Source organism: Pristis pectinata, chromosome 3 (genome assembly GCF_009764475.1).
Source record: "Pristis pectinata isolate sPriPec2 chromosome 3, sPriPec2.1.pri, whole genome shotgun sequence".
Classification (NCBI taxonomy): domain Eukaryota; kingdom Metazoa; phylum Chordata; class Chondrichthyes; order Rhinopristiformes; family Pristidae; genus Pristis; species Pristis pectinata.
In genome coordinates this window covers 119,919,084-119,943,715 of record NC_067407.1, presented here as the reverse complement: position 1 = coordinate 119,943,715, position 24,632 = coordinate 119,919,084, and the positions used below count along the sequence as shown (strand labels likewise).

Below are 24,632 nucleotides of genomic sequence, written 5' to 3'. Positions count from 1 at the left end.
TAGCTCTTTTTCTCCTTCACAGATTTGCTGAGTGTTTCCAACACTTTGTTTTTATTTAAATTTATAGCATCTGCAGCTTTTTAAAATTTTCATGTACTGTATAGTGCTTTAATCCTGCCATATAAAAAATCACTGCCCCCTCCACTTACTAGAATTAATTCTATTGGCTTGCTCGTACTACAATTCCCAGAGGTCCATACGAGAGTTAAGTGTGACGTAGTCACTGACGCACCACCATTCGCCGTTTCCATGGCAGCGGGGCCTGGGCCGGCTGTGGTAACGGAGACCCGCGAGCGGTTGTTTCAGCAGGGAGGATGCCCCGGTCCAGGTGACTGGTCAACATTGCTGTCGAGCGGCCGGGGTAGCGGCCTGAGCACAAGACTGGTTCAGTCACGCACTCGGGCTGCACATCATCCCGGTTTGTAGCCCGAATGGCAACCACGGATGTGCTGTTTATCTCCAATTGCCATAAAGTAACCTTAAAATGGTATCCCACGTAATGTCAGAAACACGGTAACCAGTGCGTGCACAACGGATTCATACACGTTGCAACCCTGTAATCCGTGGCAGCGATGTTGGTTGCAGGGTAAATAATGTTCAGGGCGCCAGTCATTTGAGGGGGGAGGGTGTGAAAATGCTTCCTGCTAACCCGCCTCCTTGCACCAACTTTTATGCCCTCTACTAACCAGTGGAAATACCCTTTCATTGCTTGACTTGTGTTCACTGCACAGGGTGCTGCAGCTGCATGGCTCCAACGGCTGGGATTCGATCCTGACATCGGGTGTTGCCTGCAGCGTTTACGCGTTCTGCCAAATGCACTGGTTTTCTTCCACATCCCCAAAATGTGCTAGTTAGTAGGTTAATTGGTGACTGTAAATCACCTGTAGTGCAGGTAGGTGGTAGGAAAATCAGGGGGAGTTGATGGGACGTGAGAGATAGTAGTTTAGATGGAAATTAATGGAGAAATGGGATTGATCTGAGAGACTGCATAGACTAGATGGGCCAAATGGCCTCTTGTCTTGTATGAAAATATGAATTCTCAAATTTCTACACACTTCTGTGAGTAAAAAAAACTACTTGTGTCTCTTCTCCGCTAAATCATTCCACAACTATTGAATTAATTTGAAGTGCAGATGACATTTCATTTGCAAATATCATGTTAAATATCTGCAAACAAGAACTAGTTGACAATTTTGCTTGTGTCATTGAATGTTGTTCAGGAAGCTGAGTAGTCACTGCACCTTGAATAGTGTAACAACATGTTTTATATCCATAAATAGAGGGAAAGATAGCAAAGTTGCTCTTTTACCCTTTCTGCTGTAATGCTTAGTTTCTTGCATCTCCCTATGATTGGTAAGGGTATTGTAGAAGAAGAATTTGTGGAATGTGTCAGAGATCGCTTTTAGAGCAATACATTGTGGAACCTACCCAGGAATGGGCTATTTTAAATTTGGTCTTATGTAATGAGGAAGGATTAATAAGGGTTCTTGTGGTTAAAAGTCCCCCAGGGGGTAGTGACCATAAAATAATAGAATTCCAAGTGCAATTTGAGGATGAACGCCATAGGTCTATAACCAGTGTCTTCAATATAAATAAGGGCAATTATAATGGTCTGAGGGAGAAGTTGTCTAAGATGGACTGGGTGAAAAAACAAAGAGAGAGGTCAGTGGAGGAACTGTGGCAGATATTCAAATAGCTGGTTTGTTGTGCTCAGAAAAAGTTTATCCCAATCAAAAGGAGAGATTCCTCGAGGAAAGTGGCAGAATCTGCGGTTAACAAAGGAGGTAAAGGATTATGTTAAACTGAAAATTAGGGCATAAAAAATGGCAAGGGTGATTGACCAGAGTACTGGGACAAAGGCATTTTGGCTTTCATTGCAAAAGGGTTGGAGTTTAAAAATAGGGAGGTTTTGTTGCAAGTGTGGGTGAAGCCTCACCTGGAATACTGCGTGCAATTTTGGTCCCTTGACCCAAAAAAGGATATAGTAACATTGGAGGCAGTACAAAGAGAATTCATCAGGCTAATTCCTGTAAACTGGATCATTAGAAGTATTTAAAGTGGAGGTGGGTAAACATCTGATAGATCGAGGAATAGAGTGATATGGAGAAATGGCACAAAAGAGGAGTTGAGCAAGCATAGATCAGCTGTGATCATATTAAATAGCAGGCAGCTTTGAAGGCCTGATGACCTACTCCTGCTCCTATTTTCTTGTATTCCTGTGACATAGAGACTTCAGCCCAACAAGTCTATGCCAGCACTCATAGCAATTCTATCTATTCCAATACCCCAGTAACTCCATTGTAATCTATTCTTTCATACATGCTCATTAACTCTTACCAACCACCTCCCTATCTTCCTCCCTCACCTGGATTCACTTGTTGCCCACCAGCTTGTGCTCCTCCCCCCCCACCTTTTGTTCTGACTTCTGCCCTCTTTCTTTCCAGTTCTGAGGAAGGGTCTCGGCCCAAAATGTCGACTGTTCATTTCTCTCCATAGATGATGCCTGACCTGCTGAGTTCCTCCAGCATTTTGTGTGTGTTGCTGCAGATTTCCAGCATCTGCAGTCTCTCTTGTGTGACCTAATATAAGGACAATTTTACAGTTGCCAGTTAATCTCTTCAGAATGTGGGAGGAAATGGGAATGCCTGAGGAAAACCCTGTGGTTACGAGGAGTAGATTTTGTAAACTACACAAAGATTGCACCAGAGATCAGAATTGAAGCTGAGTCACTGGGGTTGTGAGACTGCTGCACAATCTGCCATGCCACTGCTGCCCTAGATGAAGAAATAAAATGATAAGTTTTCATTTTTAATTGCATCCCTTCACACATATTATCCCTAAAAGTCAATATTTCTTGGGGAGAATCAAATATAGAGTTAAATATCTGCCATTTTTAACAAAAGTCTAATTATTTTACACGTAGATGTAAAGGAAAAAATTGTAAAATTCAAATGTGATACACAATAGTTTTTTCAGCACTTGAAAACCTAAACAAAATTGAATGGCCATTGATTGATCATAAGCACATGCTGAAGGGTTTATTATATTTTTCCCAATATAAGTTTTACTGACTGGAGTGACTGTCCTGAAATAATTTACTGCTAGAAAATGAAATAATGTTTTGCTGTATTTACTTGTCCAGCAATATTCTTTCTGTGTGGGCACTGTTTTTTCACCTACAGTGACACTCTATGGGACATAGCTTTGGCTCAAGTTTCTAAAAAGAATGAGGACAAAGAAAATGAAGAAGACATAGAAACCAGGGAAAGATCTGTATTTTTCTTGGGAAATAAGAGTGGGGTAAGTTGCTTGGACCACTTTCAAAACTAAAGACTTGTTTGCAACATGCTTTCCCCCACTGTTACCCTCTCGCTGTCGTGCACCACCCCCACCCCCACTTATTTTCCCCACAAGTGTACAGTGAAAATCAAAAGACTAAAGTTGTTCATGCATAATTAGCACATGTTTACAATCAGCCAAATATCAGTAAGAGACATGGATAAAGAACAATTGCACAATGCTATGAATGTTAGGAGTATGATTTTTTTAAAAAATTGTTAGAAATGTGTAGTCAGGCAGCCTCAATGGAGAGAGAAAAAAATCAGTTAATGGGCCAAAATGCACTCAACACAGCCTATGTCTCACCGTTTTCCCCTCAGCTAGCCCTGTGGATGTCCTATTCTTTGGTGACTGCACGGCTCTCTAAATCCTAGCAGACTCGCTGCGTGAGGCGAAGTGAGTTGCAAGCAACAATGATCAGAGATATTTTGATGCAAATCAACCAAATTTAAATATTTTAATTATTTGAAAAATTTAAGTAATTTATTTAAAATTGTGAATTAATTAAAAATTTAAATATATAGAGAAGTAAAGGAAAAATGGACAAAAATTGCTCCTTGTTGGGCACCTATTCACTGGTGAGTCCAGGGCAGAATGAGTGATCAGTTGTGCATCCGTCTGACCACTAGCTTTTTCCCAATTTCAATGCAGCAGTGTGCAGGCATGGAAGTTCAAAATGTACTATCAAGCAAACTGCAGCCAATTGACAGTCACTACAGAAACTCCAACTAGCTGGCAGCATGTTCCAGCCCAGTGTTTTAGATCAATGACCTTCTGTCAGAATTGATGTGGTCTCAGCTCATTTCTTTGGTCTCATAGCTGCAGGTACCTGCCTAGGAGAGGTGAGATGCTTATCAATGTATCGGAGGGAATATCAGGGTGTGAGTTCCCCCTCAATTGCTTTTGCGTTAGTAGAGGACCTTGATCTTGCATGCATTGAGTACAATGCCTGCTCCTCCTGCGTTACATTGTCTCTGACAATAAAGGTTCACAGCAAGACCCTGGAAAATTTGACAGCTTCCCATATCTCAGGAGCTGCTTCTCGGTAAAGGCAGACATTGATGATAAAATTCAACACTGCCTTCAAAGTGCCTGCGCGGCCATTGGTGAGTTGAGGAAAAGAGTATTTGAAAATCGAGGCCTTGCACAAAACACATGGTCTACTGAGCAGCAGTGACTCCAGAACTCCTATATGTTTCTGAGACATAGACTACCTGCAGCAGGCACCTCCAGGCACTAAAGATATCATGTACACTGTCTCCACAAACTCCTCCAAATTCATTGAAAGAATAAGCAAACCAATGTTTGGTGCCCAGTGTTGAAGCCCTGGTTATACTCAGTGTACAAAGCAGTGGTGATCCCAACACTCCTGTATGTGTCAGAAACTTGGACAACATACCGACGACATCTGAAGGCACTTGAAAAGTTCCATCAACGCTGTCTTCGAAATATCTTAAATAGCAGCTGGGAAGATAGAAGAACCAACATCAGCGTGCTAAATGAAGCAAAAACAACAAGCATCGAAGCCTACGTTATCAAGAACCAACTAAGGTGGAGCGGTCATGTTGTTCGGATGAAAGACGAACGTCTGCCAAAACAAATCTTCTACTCCCAGCTTAAAGTAGGCAAACGTAAAAGAGGCAGACAACAGAAGAGATTCAAAGACGTCTTAAAAGCCAACATGGAAAAATGTAACATCGACATCAACAATTGGGAAACCAATGCCAAGGACAGGAAACTCTGGCAAACCATCATCCAAGAAGGAACAGCAACCTTCGAAGCCAACAGATGTGCAGAATTAGAGGAAAAGGGAAGAAAATGGAAAGAGAGGCAGCAACAACCAAAGCCCAATCTGCCATCTGGAACCACCTGTCCTGAATGCGGAAGAACTTTCAGAGCCAAGATTGGACTCATAAGCCACTTGAGAGCCCATAAATAGATCAACAGAACGAAGATCATCATCCTCAACCTCGAGGGATAGCCACGACGATACTCAGATAGCTGCGTTGTGAAAATCGCATCATTTGCGTACCTAACTCCTCAAATGGACACCCCTTTTGAAGTTCTGTCATGGGAAGAGATTACCAGGTAAGATGGAGGAAATGATCAATGGATGTTCTAAAAGCCTTCTTGAAGGAGTGGAACACCCCCTGAGAATTCCTACCCTTGGCTACTCAAAGGAAAAGGAACATTTGGGATGAAATTAAGAACCTTGAGGCCATGCATTGTGAGTACACGTAAGTTCTGTTCAAACAGCAGAAGGAGCAAACCACAAGCTGCCTATTCTGTCAGCCTCCACCTGCCAGTTCTGTGAAAGAATCTGCAGTTTCCTCGTTATTCACCTTGGAACCCACAAAACCAAAGTAGACGCAAGTCATCCTTATTATGAGGGAGTGCTTTCCCATGTATCTCCTGGTGCTCAGTTCTTGTGGCGTTAGTGAAGGTTAATATGCAAGCCATTGCCCTCTTGATTGCATAGTTAATGTAAACAATTGCATTGACTAAACTTTAATAATTAGCTGGTAATAATTATGAAACATAAACAGAAATGGTGCTGGAAGAACTGGAAAGAATAGAAACTATTAATGTTCTTTGTCAGGGATCCTTCCTCGGAACTAGGGAAGAGCGGAGGGATGTCAGTTTTCAAAATTTGTTTTTCAGATAATAATTACTCTTTTGATTTATGTGCTAATTTTGGAAAAACTACTCTTCATAAACAATTTCAAAAGCAAAATAATTCTGGGCATTTTTAATTTGTTGCTAAAGTAGATACATGCGTAAAGTAGCATAATTGTCACTTGTATTTTGTTTTACAGGGGAAAACTACAATTATACTCAGATTCCTTGACAGGTATGTGTTGGCCAGTGGGTTTAAAATTGATTGACTCTAGAGTGTGGATTTAAACTACTCATATTAACGTAGTGGTTTATCTCTGTTACACCTGGGATTACTTCAGTTATATTTATGTTACCAGATACGAGTCCAGATAAATACTTGGAAATTTACAAAAAAATACAATTACTTGGTAAGCATGATACTAATGTGTGCAATGAACTTATTTTTGGCAGAGATGAAGTTTCAAAGCCTACGTTAGCTTTGGAATATACTTTTGGAAGAAGAGCAAGAGGACATAACACTGTAAGCAATGACATTATTGGGTCAAAAACAAATTGATTCCAAGCAAGGAAACACTTCATAAGGAAGTTTGGGGCAAATTTATGATCCATGCTCCTAACTAGTTAGGTAATGAAGAACAAACAAAGTAGGAAATCGGGATTTTATAAGTCATATGTGTAATTGGAATGCTTAATTCCCTGTTCATTAACATGTTGATGAAATGGGTTTTAGAGAGCTTTTTTGCAGGTAAACAATAGACTATTTAAGCAAAAAAACAAACTGCTGGAGGAACTCAGTGTGTCAAGTGGCATCTATGGGTGGAGAGGAATTGTCAGCGTTTCAAGTTGAGACCCTACATCAGGACTGAGAGGGTACAAAACTGGAGGAGAGGGGGTGATAGGTGGACCGAGGAGGGACGAAGGATGATGTGAGGGAGGAGTGGAGTTGGAGTTAGAAGCAAGTGGGTGATTGATGGAAGCAGATAAGAGGCAGAGAGCTAGGTGGAGGAAGGGGAGGGTGAAAGTGGAGACAGAAGCTGGAGGGTGATAAACAGGGACACTAAGGCTACGTGCTGGAGTCTGCTAAGTAAGGAAGGTGATAATGGGAACCATTAAGGGAGAGATGAAGGGCAAATGGAAACCAGGTGGGGGAGGGGATACAGTGGATGAAGCATGTGCATAGTAGGTGGATGAAATCAGAAGCGGGAGGGGAATGAAAATGGGTGATGGAGTCTGGAGTGGGGGCTGCTATGGGAAAGGGAACAAAATGGGAGGACCAGAGGTGAATCTGAAGGAAAGAGAGAGAGGTTACCTAAAACTGAAAAGTTCAATGTTCATACCATTGGGATGTAGCCAGGCAGAATATGAAGTGTTGTTCTAGTTTGTGTTAGGCCTTGCCCTGGCAGTGGAGAAGGCAGAGGACAGAGAGGTCGGTATGGGAAGGGGAGTTGAAATGGCATGCAACTGGGACCTCGGTGGCCATTGCAGACAGAGCGCAGGTGCTCTGCAAATTAGTCACCTAGTCTGCGCTTGGTCTTGCCAATATAGAACAGGCCATATCAGGGGTACCAAATGCAGCAGACAAGGTTGGAGGAGATGCATGTGAACGTTTGCCTCACTTTGAAGGGCTGTTTCAGTCCCTGGATGGTGGTGATGGAGGTGGTGTAGGAACAAGTGTTCCACCTTCTGTGTTGCAGCGGAAAGTGCCAGGGGTCAGGGAAGGGATGAGTGGACCACAGAGTCATGGAGAGAGTGGTCCATGCAGTAGTGGAAGGGGAGGGGAAGGTGTGGCTAGTGGTGGGATCCCATTGCAGCTGGCAGAAATGAAGAAGGATGCAGAGGCTGGCAGGGTGAAAGATGAGGACTAGGGGAATTCTATCTCTGTTCTGCCTGGATGAGGCAGGTAAGAGCAGAAGTCTGAGAAACAAAGGAAATGTGAGAAAGCTCTATCAACCACAGTAGAAGGGATTCAAGCTCTAAATTCTCTGCATCCCCAAACCCATCAATTATTAACCCTCTAACTGTTCTTTTGCAAGCTGCCAGTCTAATATTTCTTTATGATAAATTGAATTAAAAATCTTCATTAGATTCCACTTAATTTGGACTTATTTAAATTATATGTATGTTACATTCTTGATAGGAATTGCAGATCTTTTTATAAGGTGACAATTTTCAAAAAATCAGTAGACCTGTCAGAGCCCAGTACTAATTGAATATAATTGCCATGTCCCTGAAGATAGTCATTTTGTTCCAAACAATTATGTTATACTGTAATATACACACTGTCATACCAAAGGCACTGAAATCTGTTGCACAGAAATATGAATGAGTGAATGGAGAGGTAACAAATTAATGTGTATGATTTGTCAGAACGTGAGCACAGTCTAGGGAATATCATCAGTCATCTCCACAATAATATCAATACAGCAGAACTTAATGATATTGTGTTAAAATTCTACAGGTGTGATCTGTTCCAAATTGCTTCAAGTCAAAAGATAAATTTAGTTAGCACAGATGAATAAATGATATGTAGATAACTTTAGGGTGTATCTATGTATTTATTAATTTATTGATTGAAAGATCCATGCAAATACTTCTAGGTTTTTAAAAAAGAGGTTTGCTTTTAGTTATGAAATTTTGTTGGTATTGGTTTATTATTGTCAGTTGTACCGAGGTACAATGAAAAACTTGTCTTGCATACCAATCGTACAGGTCAATGCATTACACAGTGCATTATAGGTATGTATTGAGAGATTTTTTTAAATAATTACAGCATGTTACAATAAAGTAAATTGTAGCTGTTCATGGTGATATTTACTTCATGAGTGCCATCAATTTTCTGCCACTGGAGGGCATTAGCTTAATTTTCAACCCTAATAAAACCTGTGGGGTAGAATATTGCTGGAAATCTGAAAAAAGTTGACGGATATTGCAGTTGTGTTTCCATTTGGAGCTCTGGTGAGAGTCTATACCAAAACATAACCAGCTGTTAGGGGATATCTGTGTATTTGCAGAAATTTTTGTTTTTATTTTGCAGCAAGGTACACTGGTATTACTCTAGCATCTTTTTTGTTGCTACAGATTCCAGCATCTTCAGTCTCTTGTGTCTCTTTTTATGTGTTGAAATCTGTTTTGCAGCCAAAAGATATTGCCCACTTTTGGGAACTAGGTGGTGGAACCTCTCTGTCTGACCTTGCGCAGATTCCAATCACTGTTGACAACATAAGGTTTGTGTTGCTATCTGGTTCAGGGGTTAACCTCCACCAGAAAAATATTAGAATGCAAATGAAATATCTTTTTACAAGAATTTATTTGTTGCATGCTTTTTTCCTTGCTTTGTCTTTTGTTTTACTGAAGCATGGGGAAGTACCTGACAACTGCTTCATGCCTCACCAGAGTTCTGCAAGCCCATGCCGAGACCAAAGTCCACATGAAGAAATTGTACTACACTTACTTCGTCACTCTGATTGTCCAGTGGACTTTGTTGTTGTTTTATCATTACCCATGTTTGTTGCACAATTTACAACATTTATTACAATTTTATTATTGCAACTTACTATTAAAATTTTAAATCTATAGCTGTACTATATATAGCTATTAATTGCACCAAGGATAGATCATGTGCATTTGTGATAGAATTTTAAAGTTTTCAAAACTACAAATGCTGGCCTAACTGAATTCCTTAAAATATTCACAAGATCACATGGATGTTTAGCTTACCAGTTGTCATTTTTTTATATGAAGAAACATCTGATCTATAGTAGTGCCTTTCATAATTCACCCATAATTTATGATTGGATATTTATGTTGATAAAAGAAAACAACAACTAGAATACCATGTCTGTACAATTTGCTGACTGTCCAGAGAATTTGCAAATTTGCCTCTTGGATATTACAGTTAGCTTAGGTGGATATGATATTACCTACAGAAATATGCTGAATATTGTATTTTACATTAAGCATGTGAGAAATAGCAGATTAGACCATCTTGCCTCTTGTGCTAGTTATGTCATTCAATACCAATGCCTGATCTGATTAAAATGCGTTGAAAGCAAATGTATATTAAAAGATATTTGTGATGTTTAATTTGCATTAGGACCCTTTCTGTTGTTTTGGTTTTGGATCTTTCCAAACCCAATGACCTATGGCCAAGCATGGAGAAGCTATTGAGTGTGACAAAGAACCATATAAATAAAACCATGAATGAACTAGGTAAAAAAGATTCCATTAATGTAAATGAGATCAAGCAAAGGACCTGGAAAATGTTGCAGAAGAATCACCCGGTGAGTCTAGCTTCAAAAAAACTTTCTGCAATCTAACATTTAGAAGCAAAGTTTTTGTTGAGTTTGGTTTTTCATGTAATGTCAAAACCAGATATGTTCTTGAATTTTAACTAAGGTAGGGTACAGGGGGAAAATTGTACAGGTGGCACAGATACAAGTCAGTCCCAGCTGTAAAATTATTTTCCAACCTATTCACCTATCCCTATTTTTACATCATACAATAATTTTTATATTAACTAGAAAGTCATGGCAATTTGGTAAGCAGGGAGATAATTTGTATATTTAAGAGACTCTTAGATAGGCACATGTCAGTGTGGCTTTATGCAAGGGAGGTCCCCCCACAGTTAGCATGGCTTTGTACTGGGGGTGTCTGACAAATTTGATTGAGTTTTTGAAGAAGTGACGATGATTGATGGTAGGGCAGTGGATATTGCCTATGTGAACTTTAATGAAGCTTTTAACAAAGTCCATGTAGGCAATATCCACTGGATTAAGTCATGATATCATGGTAGGCTGGTCCAGAAGATTAAGTCATATGAGATTCACAGTGAGTTGGTAAAATGGATCCAAAACTGGCTTGGTCATAGAAGACAGTGGAGGTCATGGTAGCAGGGTGTTTTTCTGACTGCACTCTGTGACCTGTGATGTTCCGCAGGGAACAGTGCTGGGACCTCTGTTGTTTGTACAATATATTAATGATATTGGATGAAAATATAGGTGGTGTGATTGGTAAGTTTGCTGATTAAAAAAATTGGTGGAGTTGCGAATAACGAGGAAGGTTCTCAAAAGGCACAGCAGGATGTGGACCAGTTGGAAATTTGGATGGAGAAATGGCAGATGAAATTTAATCCGGATAAGTGTAAGGCGACGCATTTCGGTAGGTCAAATGTAGGAGGAAGGTATACAGTAAGTGACAGGACGCTTCTGAGCATTGATGTACAGAGAGATCTTGGGGTGCAAGTCCATAGCTCCCTGAAAGTGGCAACACAAGTGGATTGGGTGGTAAAGAAGGCATATAGCATACTTGCCTTCATCAATTGGGGCATTGAGTACAAGAGTTGGCAAGTCATGTTGCAGCCGTATTAGTGAGGCCACATTTGGAGCATTGTGTGCAGTTCTGGTCACCACAGTATAGGAAAGATGTGGAGGCATTGAGCATGCAGAAGAGATGCACCAGGATGTCACCTGGATTGGAGTGCATTAGCTATAAGGAAGGATTGGACAAACTTGGATTGTTTTCTCTGGAGAGTTAAAGGCTGAGAGGCAATTTGATAGAAGTATATAAAATCTTGAGATGCACAGAGAAGGTAGAAAGTTGGTCTTTTTCCCCCAGAGTGGAAATGTCAGTTACTAGAGGGCATAGGCTTAAGTTGAGAGGGGAAAAATTTAAAGGAGTTTTTGGAGGCAAGTTTTTTTTTATTCAGAGTGCTAGGTGCCTGGAACGCGCTACTAGGGGAGGTAGTAGAAGCATATATGAAAGCAATGCTTAAGAGGCATTTAGACAGATGAACAGGCCCCAAGTAGAGGGATACAGACCATGTGTAGGCTGTGGGATTAATTTAGATTGGCAACATAGTTGGTGCAAAACGATGATAGCTGGGTCCCTCTGAATACCAACATTTTTTTTAACATTTTAAAATAAAAGATTTTGCTTTTGTATTTTTCCAGAAAGGAAAGTAACTACTTCTTCCATCTGCCACGTTATTCTCTGCTTACTTAACCTACTTGTATCTTATTGTATCCTCATGGGAACTTGCTTTTTCAATCGAGCTTTGTATCATCAGTAAACTTGGATACCATGCACCCAAACCTTTTTATCTAAGTCATTAACATAGACTGTAAATTGCTGAAACCCAAACACTGATTCTTGTGGGTGCTCCATTCATTACAGTCTGTCAGTTTGAAAATGCCCTGATTATTCCTAAATTGAATTCTATTCCTTAACTAATGCTAATCTGTGCTGATATATTAAATCTCATCCCACAAGCCCTAATTTTGTGTAATTATGTATTATGAGGCACCACATTGAAATCTATTTGAAAATCTCAATTTTTCTAAATTCACTGTTTTCTCTTGCATACCTTGCTAGTTACAATTTCAAAATGAATTTGCTCATTGTGGCTCAGACGGATCATTCCTCTCTCCCATGGAGAAACTTGTCCACCTTCATGTCAATATTCATCCTGTGAAGAAGTACTGATTCATAATTATTCCTATAAATATCTGACCAGCTCTGATGATCCATAATCGTAAAACAAAAAAAATTAACATATACAATTCAATCCCAAGCAAGCATTTTTTTTTTATTTTAAGGAATCACAACATTATCACAATTTGGTGTTACTTCTACTTGGGTATGTTTCCCTTTTTGCGTGTGTGTATATATCTTTCAATGATTGTGTCTGATTCCAATGTGACATTGTTAAACATGAATAATCCATGACAAGACGGATGTGGAGATACTAAACCATTGCTACTTGTATTCTGGCAATTTATATCTTAGAATATGAATGCAATTTTTTTCTTCTCCCCAATCTTACAGACAACAATCAGTTTATATTTAAATCTTACAGTGAATAGCATTATTTTGATGAAGTCCTACTCTTCCCACACTATATACTGTATTCTATTGCTGAATTGTCAGCTTGGAAATACCTATGTAATGAATTTTAAATAGGCTGATATTAAGGTTATATCATTTCAAATGTGACTATATAAAGAGCTTTTATTTGTTTTTAGTATACCCTTCTTGGTCCCTTTATTCTGCCCATCATAAACATACTGGTGTAAAATGGCAACCACTGTAATCTTTTGGTTAAATTTTGGTTGGGTGAAATAAACTAGAATCTCTCCATAAAGTGCTGAAGAATGCTTTTACTCAATTGTGTCAGCAGAGCTCTTTACTTTGGTTGTCACTACATTTTAAGATGGTCTCATTTGCTTTAATTAGGTAGGTTTTAGTGAATTGGATTTCGAAACCAGACTTTTGACAGTCACGGATTTTTCTAGCTTTTTAATGATATGTGTATTCCTTAAGCACCAAGATATCTTTTTTTCTAAATTCCAACAGGACTGGGAACTTGTTGATCCATTTCCTCTTCCTCTAGTTATAATTGGAAGCAAGTATGATATTTTTCAGGTACAGTGAAGATTATATTGTCATTTAATTCACTTTATTATGTTACAATTCTGAAAGCAATTGTTCTGGTTGGTTTGCTAACTTGGTATTCTTTCCATAGAATTTTGAATCTGAAAAAAGAAAAGTAATTTGTAAGACACTGCGTTTTGTTGCTCATTACTATGGAGCTTCACTGTTGGTATGTTTTCATTATTAACATTTGTAATTAGTTTAACTTTTAGTACAACAACAATTTGTATAGCACTTTTTATCAAAATGAAAAAAAACTATGCTTTACAGGACTATTATTTAAAAACAAAACCTGCAGCTTCTGTAAGGAAATGCTGGTGATACAGAGGTTAATGCTGCTGCCTCACAGCTCCAGAGAACCAGGTTCAATCTCAATCTTGGATTGTGTGGAAATTGCATGTTCTTCCTGTGACCATGTGATTTCCTCAAGGTGCTCCGGTTTCTTCCCTCATGTCAAAGGTGTGCTGTTTGGTAATTTGCACCTAGTGGAGGGGGGTGGCAGGAGAATTGGGGATAGGGGAGTTGATTGGGGTGTGAGAGGAGAAAAGATGGGATTAATGTAGGTAGGTGCTTGATGGTCGGTATGAGCACAATGGGCTGTTGCAGTATGACTGAATCTGTTAGGGCAGGTGACCAGAAGCTGGATTAGGGGTGTAGGTTTAAATGAGTATCTTAAAAGAGCAAAGAGAGGATCAGACTGGTTTAAGGATGGAATTTCAGGGATGGGATCCTTGGGAGTTGAACATAACCACCGGTGAATAAATACAGGAAATGAGCAAGAATCCAGATCGAAGTCTAGAGGAAATGACAGGGGTGGGAGGGCAAGGCCCTAAAAGGATGAGAATCTCAAAATCAAGGCTGGAACCATAGTGAAATGATGGGGAAATGGATCCATTCAAATTAGGATCTGTGACGTAGAATTTTGGAGGGTAAAATAAGGAAGGCTGGCCAAGAGTGCATTAGAAAGTCCAGTTTGAAGGTAATTGAGGCAGCAAATGAAATGCACCAAGGGTAGAGTCATGTGGAAAAAGGAGGTTTTAGTAGCATGGATATGAGGTCCAAAATTGAATGTGGAGTTAAAATGCTACCCTGGTTGAGAACTATATAGTTCATTTTCAGACACTTGCCAAGGCGCATGCTGAAATTGGTGAATAGGAAAAGGAATTGCCAATGGGAACCAACACAATGACTTGGTATTCACAATATTGAATGCCTGACAACCAATAATTAAAGGCAATAGATGAGGCAAAAAGGAACAATCATGAGAGTGAGCTGGCTGTCATCAACCTCTTTGTATGTGAAAACTGACAGTGTTAAAGAATGTTTTTGTCCAATGTGATTGATAAATGAAAAAATAGGAGGAAGCCAAGGTAAATCCTGAATGGTTCCTCACTAATTATACTTAAGTTTAACTTCATCAGAATAAGGTTTATTATCATTGACTTGTATGTTGTGAAATTTGTTGTTTTGCAGCAGCAGTACAGTACAAAGACACAAAATTACTATAAATAACAAAATAACTATAAATAACAAAATAAATAAATAGTGCAAAAAAAGGAATAACAAAGTAGTGTTCATGGACAATCATAGACATGGTCCTATGTGAAAGAGGTTAATTTACTGCTTCCATTTCCACTGAGTGTAAGTAATGTAAATCAGTCAGGAACCCAGCCATTTACTTCCGTTGTCAGCAATTGGAATATTTATCAGCTTCACAAGTAATTTGAACTTTTGGTCATTTTTGGAAATTGAAGTCAACTGCCCTAATAACAGATTTTAGCCTTGATTTCAGAAAAAAGTTGTCATTTCAATTTTTGCAGGTCATTGTACAGTATTTGAGTAAGTTTCCAGCTAGCACCATACTTTTAATATTCTCTCTTGTATTTTACCTTTCTCATGCCAGTCACAGTAAATGTATTAGTATTGTGTCAAATAGTAATAAATTAGAAGAAGAACTTTCATATCAAATTCTATAAATATTGTATGATATCTATTTAGTTTTTCAGCAACAAATCAGAAGCTACAATATCTAAGTTGCGAACTGTCCTGAACAATTTGGCATTTGGTACTGATAGAAGGTGAGCAGCATTTTGTGTTTCACTTCATGTAGCCAAGTCTATATTATGAGGAATAATTTAGTGAGATGCTGTGCTATTCTTGAAAAATGCATGCTAAACACTGGCTTGCTAACTTTGATTCTCATCAAAAATGAAGGATGGTTTGGTCTGGACATTCCACCTCGGCTGCCTTTGCTGCTCTTGATCTTACAGCCTAGAAGGGAGCGCCCCTCAAGTCCAATAGCCAGTTGTCTTTTTCCTAAAATGATGGAATGGAGGTGGAATTTTTTAAATTAAAAATGCTATAAGCTCAAAATCCCTCATTTGTTTTGTAGCAAAACAGTATCTGTGGAGTACAACAAACCACTGTTTGTCCCTGCTGGGATGGATTCATTGAGTCAGATTGGTAAGTAAACAGCAGAAATCAGTTCTACCACACAATAACTTACAGTGGTGATAGGCTACAAATTCCATTTGGTGACTTCAGTTATCAGGTGACTGAGATGCAGAGTTCTTGCAACCCATCTTATCAGAAGAGGAGAAAATCGGATGTAGAAAGTTGTCCCATCATCCGAGTGGCCGGGAGCAATTTGCCCATTCACTTGCTTATTCTATTAATGTGACCTGGAAAGGAAAATGAGTTACTTCTCAGAAAATATATTTTTATAATTTGATGGATTCATTGAGTGCTTAATAGAATTGGCAACCTCCTTATTTACAAAAAAAATACAATTCTACAGTGCTCCAGAATCAGAAAGCTGTTTTGCAAACTTTTTTTTACTGGAATATATCAGCCAATTGTATGTTAGAATGCTCGTGTTAGTCCTTTAACATGTCCAAAAATACTTCATGCTATTTCCCACATTTTATCATGGGACTGAACTCTTATGATTGAAGAGGAAGCTCCATATGCATCTCTTAAAAGGTGAATCAGTTTTCTACGTCACACTGTTTATAGCACCGTTCTGTAGTGTGTATTTATTATTGCTGTTAATCCCAACCCCCATTCACCATTATTTTTGTTGATGTCTTTGGAAAAATTTTGAATTGATTCCTTGCAAAATGTTAGAGCAACACTATCAGCAGATCAGTGAACAAACAAGAACTGATGAAGTATTTATATGACTTCAGCAGACCTACAACAACCACTGTGCCATCAAATTTTTGTGATTTTATTTTCTCTCTGCTGCAGATTGCAATTTCCTTCCATGTACTCCCATTGAAAAAGCCTCTAAATTGGAAGGTGTCCAAAATTTTACCTGCATCTGTAGTCATCTAAATGGCAGTTAGTTCACACGAAGTTTATCATGAAACAATTTTTCATGGGTCATGTAACTTTTAAAAACACAATGAATGCTCACTGTATGTCCATACAAGCATTTGTTCCAGCAAGAACCTGTTATAGAGCTGTCAACATGGGGGCCCTGAAATCCTTTTTCTTATTAGTATTATTAATCTAGGGTATTGATGATAAAAATAGCATTCCAGCCAAAATCAGCATAGACCCAAAAGGTTAAACCAGGGAATTAAGCTAACAAGGAATCTCTTTTAGCTTGTATTTTCTGGTTCTTAAACTTGAATTGTGCAGAACAATTTATTCACTATAGTTCTGTGCACTTCTAGCTATTGTAAGATTTTTATTTGCAATTATATATAGAACATTATTCTACAAACTTAAATTCAATTAAGGTTTGGAAGCACACTTAATGCTAATTAATGTTGATCACCTGGATTTGGTAAATCTGCATTCAAATACCACAGCAGATTCATAGGCACCTTCAAAATCTGTTTGTATACTACATTCTGCTTTTTTTTTTAAAATTTAATGTATACAGGATCTCCACCTGCTGCTGAAGTTGACTTGGGCAAAATAAGTGCAAGAAATCCAATTGATCTGTGGAAGAAAGTATATGAGAGGTTATTCCCACGTGAGGTAACAGTGCCACCTATTTGTAAGCTAATGGTCCATGTACTTAGAGCAAAAAAACAACTGCTGGAGGAGCTCCGGATCAGGCAGCATCTGCAGAGGGAAATAGACAGTCGATGTTTCAGGTCGAGACAGAGCAAGAACAGAGTTCCCCTTGTCCTCACTTTCCACTTCACCAGCCTCTGCATTCAACAGGTCACTTATTATGTCCACAAGGCACACGTTTACCTACTGCCCTTCTCTCTGCCCCCTTTGTGACTCCCTGGTCTGCTCTTCTGTCTCCATTAGCCACTTCTTGTCTTATGGCACTTTTCCCAGTCAACCACAGGATTTGCAACACCTGTCCATTCACCCCTTCTGACCATTCAGGGACCCAAGCAGTCTTCCTAGGTGAAGCAGTGATTCATTTGCATTTCTTCCAATGTAGTGTACTACATTTGGTGTTCACAATAGGGTCTACTCTACGCTGAAGAAACCAAATGCAGATTGGGTGAACAATTTGCAGAGCTCCTGCATTCAATCCACTGGAGTGACCCTGAGCTTCCAGTTGCCCGCCACTGTAACTCTTCACCCCATTCCCACGCTGACTATTTGTCTGTGGCCTCTGCACTGTTACAGTGAGGCCCAACACAAGTTTGAAGAACAACCCATATGTGCACGTTACAGCCTTCTGCACTCAGTATTGAATTCTCCAACTTTAGGTAACTTGCTCTTTTTGTCTGTATGAAAACTGGGCGTTTGTCTAGCATCCACCTGTAAGTTTGGCTCAGCTTTTCTCTCCATTGGTGTAGCCTGGCCTCCTGAGCATGTTCCTCATCCCAGCTTTTACCAACAAATAATGTAGCAGCTGGAACTCTGTGCTTAACCCATGTGATGTCACTCCATCAGAAATATTCCATTTGTCTACCTATCCCTCCCTGATCTTCTGTTACTGAAAACTAACTTGTTTTCTCTCTTTCCCAGTTCTGGTGGAGGGCCTTGCACCTGAAATATTAATTCTGTTTTTCTTTCCATGGTGCTGTCTAACCTGCTGTGTGTTTCCAGCATCTTCTGTTTTTATTTTAAATGCCAAGTAACACTTTTGCCACAAGTGCCAGAGTATGACCATCTCCAACAAGAGAATCTTGCCACCCACCCATGCTAATGGTAATGCATTGAATGATGAGTTCCTGCCATCAATATCCTCGGGTCACCATTAACCAGTAACTCAACACAAGTACTCTGGTTTTGGACAAGGGATGCTTGAGGAATGTGCAGAGTTAGTTTTTATATGCAGGATGTGTTAATAAACTTGTGGCTCACAGATAATTAAAGCAGAGGTTAAAAAAAAAACTCCAAAAGGAAATTGGATAGGCACTGAAGTTTTGAGGGCTATGAGAATTAAGCAGCGGCATGAGTCTAACTGGATTGCTCCACAGATAGCAAGCATGGATTTGATGGGATGATTAGCTGCCTCCTATGTCATAATGAGTATAGTTTTATTTAAATTGGTTACACGCAGACCTCTGTAAACATCTGTATAAACCATATTATCTCTAATATTTTCATGCTGGAAACAATATTGTAAGATCCAGTTGAGTCTGCATTCCAAACATGGAAGTTGCTTGTGAGTGATGAATTTAACATCTAAAGTTTTAAACCCTAAATCTTAATGGACTTGTGACTATTCAATTTTGACTTGATTGTTTTCTATTTATAGAGTACTAGGGAATTCAAAGATATTGTGGATCCAGCCAAAGACCCACAGTACACGGAACCTGAAGTGGATATAATGAGGACACAAAAGGACCAGGTAACATATAAAGTTTCAGTAAGACACAGATTTTATTTGTTTATCTGCCATATTGTGTTGATCCATTACCACCTGTGTCAGTGTCAGGAATGTGTCAGCCACAGCTCAGTTAGTAACACTGTTGTGGGTTCAAATCCATTCCAGATACTTGAGCACAAAAATCTATGACTTCTATCCTGAGCAGTACTCAAACAGTGCTCTGTATCGTTGAAGGTGCCATCCTTCAAATGCAAACCAAGGTCCCATGCACTCTTATTAGGAGGATAGAAAAGATCTTGTGGCACAACTTTGAAGAGTAGGAGAGTTAGGAATCAGGCCATTATTTATTCCCTTTCTATTTTCCATTTGTAGCTATAATTAAATTGTTTTACTACCAGTTGAGTACTTTAAGTTTGAAGGTCATGAAATATGCTTTATGGTATTGGTTTATTATTGTCACTTGTACTGAGGTACAGTGAAAAACTTGTCTTGCATACCAATCGTACAGGTCAATTCAATACACAGTGCAGTTACATTGGGTTAGTACAGAATGCATTGAGGTAGTACAGGTAAAAGCATTAACAGTACAGAGTAAAGTGTCACAGCTACAGAGAAAGTGCAGTGCAATAAGGTGCAAGGTCACAACAAGGTAGATCGTGAAGTCATAGTCCATCTCATCCTATAAGGGAACCGTTCAGTAGTCTTATCACAGTGCGGTGTCCCTAAGTCTGGTGGTACGTGCCCTCAGGCTCCTGTATCTTCTACTTGATGGAAGAGGAGAGAAGAGAGAATGTCCCAGGTGGGTGGGGTCTTTGATTATGCTGGCTGCTTTACCAAGACAGTGAGAGGTAAAGACAGAGTCCAAGGAGGGGAGGCTGGTGTCCGTGATGTGCTGGGCTGCGTCCACAACTTTCTGCAGTTTTTTGCGGTCCTGAGCAGAGCATTTGCTTTACCAAGCCGTGATGCATCCAGATAGGATGCTTTCTATGGTGCATTGATAAAAGTTGGTGAGAGTCAAAGGGGACAAACCGAATTTCTTTAGCCTCCTGAGGTGCTGGTGAGCTTTCTTGGCCTTGGCATCTACGTGATTTGACCAGGACAGGCTGTTGGTGATGTTCACTCCCTTTATAAAGGCAAAGTATTTTCATGTAGCATAATGCATTCCAAGATTAAGATTATACACTCATCAAGGTCTGTCACCCTGGGATACCAAATTAAGTTGCCAAAAAATTCTGGCAAATGTTTTGAGATTTTTTTTTACAGAGGTGTACAGAATGCTAATACTGAAGGAGCAGACCATTAAAATAAAATGCACTCCTCAGCAGATAAAGTAATTGCTTAATGTTTGCCCATAATACAATACTGGATATGTATTTAATAAACAATTCTTTTTAACCTCTTGCCTTCTCTTTATAAACGTGTAATGTTTTGCTTTTAACTTTTGACAATGTATAGATTTTTTTTCTGGTTTTGTTCTTTGTCATATTATCTCCTTCATTTATTCCATTGCATTGGGTTTCCACTTTTCCCAGCTTTGGGCTAATACTTTTAACTTGGCACTGATGTTTTATTAACCATGCTTAGTTAACTGCACTGTTCAGAGACTGACCTTTTTAGGGGTATGTACTGATTTTGTATCATTCCTTATGCTTTGAATTCAACCCAATGTTTATCAAGAGGTTTACAATCTATCCCTCGTACTTGGAAGTTTGTCTTAGTTAAATTTCAATTATGTTGACCATGATTTTGAATTTTATCAACGTTATTACGAAGAATGCTTTTGTAGTTTCTCTGTTTGTCAAATCAAAACACTTCAGGATGCATAGTCCATAAATTGACAAAAAATACTCGAGTATTAAAAAATGGCTTCAAATTTTCCTGCAGTAGTTCAAGGGGTGTATTTCCCCAAATCATAGGTCAGTCAGTAAAAATCATGAGTCAGTCAGTTCTCTCTAGAAGTAAATAATTATGTATGCATGATGGAGCCAGCTAATCATGTTATTACTGAGAACTCGCAACAGTTGTACCATTATGTAAGTTGGCCTTGACCTAGAGTTTACAAGTTTCCTCACAGATTACAATCTATAATTATCCTTGGTTACTTCAGTTCATTTTAGTCATCTTGGCTTTTCCTTTATGAATACTTTAAATGTTTTACATGAATACATTCCATTGGTTTACATGTGGTATATTGCCTCTAGTTAACATTTTAGAAATGTTTTCCATAATATTCTTAGCAATATATTGTGATCTTTACCAATGCCAATCTAAGGCACTCACAGGAGGTAAACAAGAATTATCTATATCTGTATTTGGGCAGTTGTTAATCTCATGATTTTTTTCAGGTTAACAATTCAGTGTTATATAATCCTGTAGGGGAAAAAAAAATTAAAGTCTGTTTATTTTATCCCAACTGTTCGTGCTGTCTAGGTGTGTGTATTTGTCTGACCAATGGTCAGCTGTGACAACTTTCACTTTGAGATAAGGGAAATAAGTAATCTTAATTGGGTGTAATAAACATGCTAGAGAGCAAAAACAAATCTTCCTCATAACCTCCAGTAACCCTTTGAATTATTGCTTGGTAATACCTTTAGAGGAACTCTTCACATTGATGCACATTTAATTATACCTTCAGTACATGTCACATTTTAAAACCAGATTCACCAAAATTCCAGTCCAAGATTTCAATCTTGATTATGGGGGAAAAAATGCTGTTTTCAGTTTCCATAGCAGGCAACAACAAGTAAATAAACTTTCTTCGGAACCTTCAACAAAAAGCATTTGATTTTTGGGTAGTTTAAGATATGCTGGTAAACAACAGATGTAGCCTTGATGGAAGATTCATTTTAAAGAACTTCTTCACAGTAAAGTCCTTTTTTTTCCAGAAGTATGGCATATCTAAATCGTTTCTTCCTTCATACTCTGGCCTATAAAATCTGTAATGATGTTGTTACTTTTAAGTCTAACAGGTCAAATGCGACCATGCCATATGCAAGTACAGATTATCAGGGAGTAACAGATAAGCTAGTGCATTAAAGGGCAAAGTAAAAATGAGAGTTTAGCGAGTCATATTTTCAGAACATCTAGATGTTTTTAAAGCATTGTTTTAGTATATAAGGTATTTTCTTGGAGTTAGCAGCAACAGAGACTTCCATAAACAAACATTGTGTCTGAATTGATCTGGAGAGTATCTCTTTCTGCTTGGTATCTGGGTAAATAATAGTCCCAGGATTATTAATAGAAAAATCCTTATTCTTTACACTTGTGAGTGGAATGCATCAACTGCTGCCTCAGACTTGTAAAGATTAATGACATTAAAACTGCACATTTTAAAGTGGGGGTTTTTGACCCAATTAATTCAACCATCTGCCTCGCTGATTAAAACAGGTCAATATACATCTTGCATGCTTACATGTGACTTGTAAATTATAGCTACTTTTTTTTGAGAGAATTACTAGATTATTTAAATACTTTAGACACTAGCCTTTGCTGAGCCTCTGATCAAAATTTTCTGTTTTATTTTTATCCTTTCAGGAACTTGAGCAATATAAAAGAAGTGCTTCCAAATCATGGAAAGAAATGGAATTTGACACACGTGGGAAATGATTGAACATTGTGTTCAATGGTGCATTTTTGATTACAAAAATGAATAATTTGTGTAATTCAATATCAACTTCTTGGCAGTTATCTACAAAAAGGCATTAAAGTGCTATTATACTTGAATTATTTTAACATGATTGTTTGTTTTGTATACAAACTTGTATTGCACATTTCAGTTCTATTTTGGTGATTTAACTGTTTTCCCAGTCAATTTACAAAGACTGATAAAGGTTTATATCTATGGAAAAATTGATTCTGTACATTATATATTTTTATGTCATACTTTTTAGCACAACTTTCTAACAGAAAGGATGTAAAACAAAATGTGATTAGAACAAGATGTAACATGCCTGTCTGCCTGTTTCACAGCTAAATAGATCTTACGTTTTTAAAATTGTCAGAGATAATGCAGAATCAATGAGTGAAATAGTACATTCTTTTATTCCAGTGTGTCTAGTTCTGTCCTTGGTTGGCATCTATAAATGTGAACATCAGGAGAAAAATCCTAATGGTTGGACATCAAACATTCCTATATCCTATACAGGATGGAGATGGCACAAACAAAATGGAAGGTTGTGTCCATCCTATAATCATAGGTGTAGTTTTGGTTTATAAATGAAAAGGTCTCAAAGAAAGGGATGGGGGGGGGGGCGGTGGGGCAACTTGTGAGGAATCATAGCAACTACTCAATGTTTTGCCTGCGGTGAGTTCTATTAAAATCATCAAGGGTGAAGGGATAAGTAATAATTAAAATTTAAAAGGCAGTTTGCAAGGGAACTGCATACATGATTGATTCCTTCTATTGAAAGAGATATCAGAAGTTGCACTTAAGAGTTAGGGCAGTGTAAAATACAGAAGTCATTCGATAGTTTGTAATATTTTATACACTTTGGAAGGACAAACTCCAAGGCAGAGTACAAAGTTAATGGCAGGATTCTTGGTAGTGTGGAGAAGCAGATGGATCTGGGGGTCCATATTCACAGATCCCTGAAAGTTGCCCTGCAGGTGGATAGGATAGTTAAGAAAGCTTATGGGCTGTTAGCTTTCATAAGTCGAGGGATCGAGTTTAAGAGCCGTGAGATAATGATGTAGCTCTATAAAACTCTGGTTAAACTGTGTCCAGTTCTGGTCGCCTCATTATAGGAAGGATGTGGAAGTGTTGGAAAGGGTGCAGAGGAGATTTACCATGATGCTGCCTGGTTTAGAGAGTATGCATTATGAGGAGAGACTAAGGTCTTTACTCTTTGGAGAGGAGGAGGATGAGAGGTGACATGATAGAGGTGTACAGAATATTAAGAGGAATAGATAGAGTGGACAGCCAGCGCCTCCTTCCCAGGACACCAATGCTTAATGCAAGAGGGCATGGCTTTAAAGTAATGGGTGGGAAATTCAAGGGAGATATCAGAGGAAGGTTTTTGTTTACTCAGAGTGGTTGGTCCATGGAATGTGCTGCCTGGGGCAGTGGTGGAGGCAGGTATATTGGTCAAGTTCAAGAGATTACTAGATAAGCATATGGAGGAATTTAAAATAGAGGGATATGTGGGAGGAAGGGGTTAAATAGTCTTGGGTGAGGTTTAAAGGTCGGCACAACATTGTGGGCCAAAGGGCCTGTATTGTGCTGTACTGTTCTATATCATAGCTTCAGTAATATTAAGTAACATTGTATGTCATATGCAAAAAAATCTTGACAGGTTGAGCAACATCTGTGGAGGCAAAGGGACAGTTGATGTTTTGGATTGAGACCCTGCATCAGGACAGAGTATAGAGAGGAGATGGCCTATGTCATATTATTTGTATCACATTATTCATGGTGTTTGGTCAGATTTTAATACTCTTTGTTTAAAAGGAGATGAGTTGCACTGCTCTTTCCCACTCAAGCAGCTTCAGGTTG

General features: G+C 38.8%; 1 protein-coding gene across 2 annotated transcripts; it reads left to right on the top strand.

Moving 5' to 3' along the window:
• Positions 1–230: 230 nt before the first annotated feature.
• Positions 231–22,864, top strand: dync2li1 (dynein, cytoplasmic 2, light intermediate chain 1). Of its 2 annotated transcripts, none has more exons than XM_052012944.1 (13): positions 231–328; positions 3,183–3,300; positions 6,156–6,190; positions 6,409–6,478; positions 9,094–9,182; positions 10,052–10,238; positions 13,309–13,377; positions 13,478–13,555; positions 15,385–15,464; positions 15,779–15,849; positions 17,279–17,376; positions 19,070–19,162; positions 22,676–22,864. In XM_052012944.1, the coding sequence occupies exons 1-13, from the start codon at positions 315–317 to the stop codon at positions 22,745–22,747; spliced, it is 1,074 nt and encodes a 357-aa protein (XP_051868904.1). In that variant the 5' UTR covers positions 231–314; the 3' UTR covers positions 22,748–22,864. The 2 variants fall into 2 exon arrangements, with proteins under 2 accessions (XP_051868904.1, XP_051868905.1); XM_052012945.1 differs by lacking the exon at positions 231–328 and adding an exon at positions 434–586.
• The last annotated feature ends 1,768 nt before the right edge of the window (positions 22,865–24,632 follow it).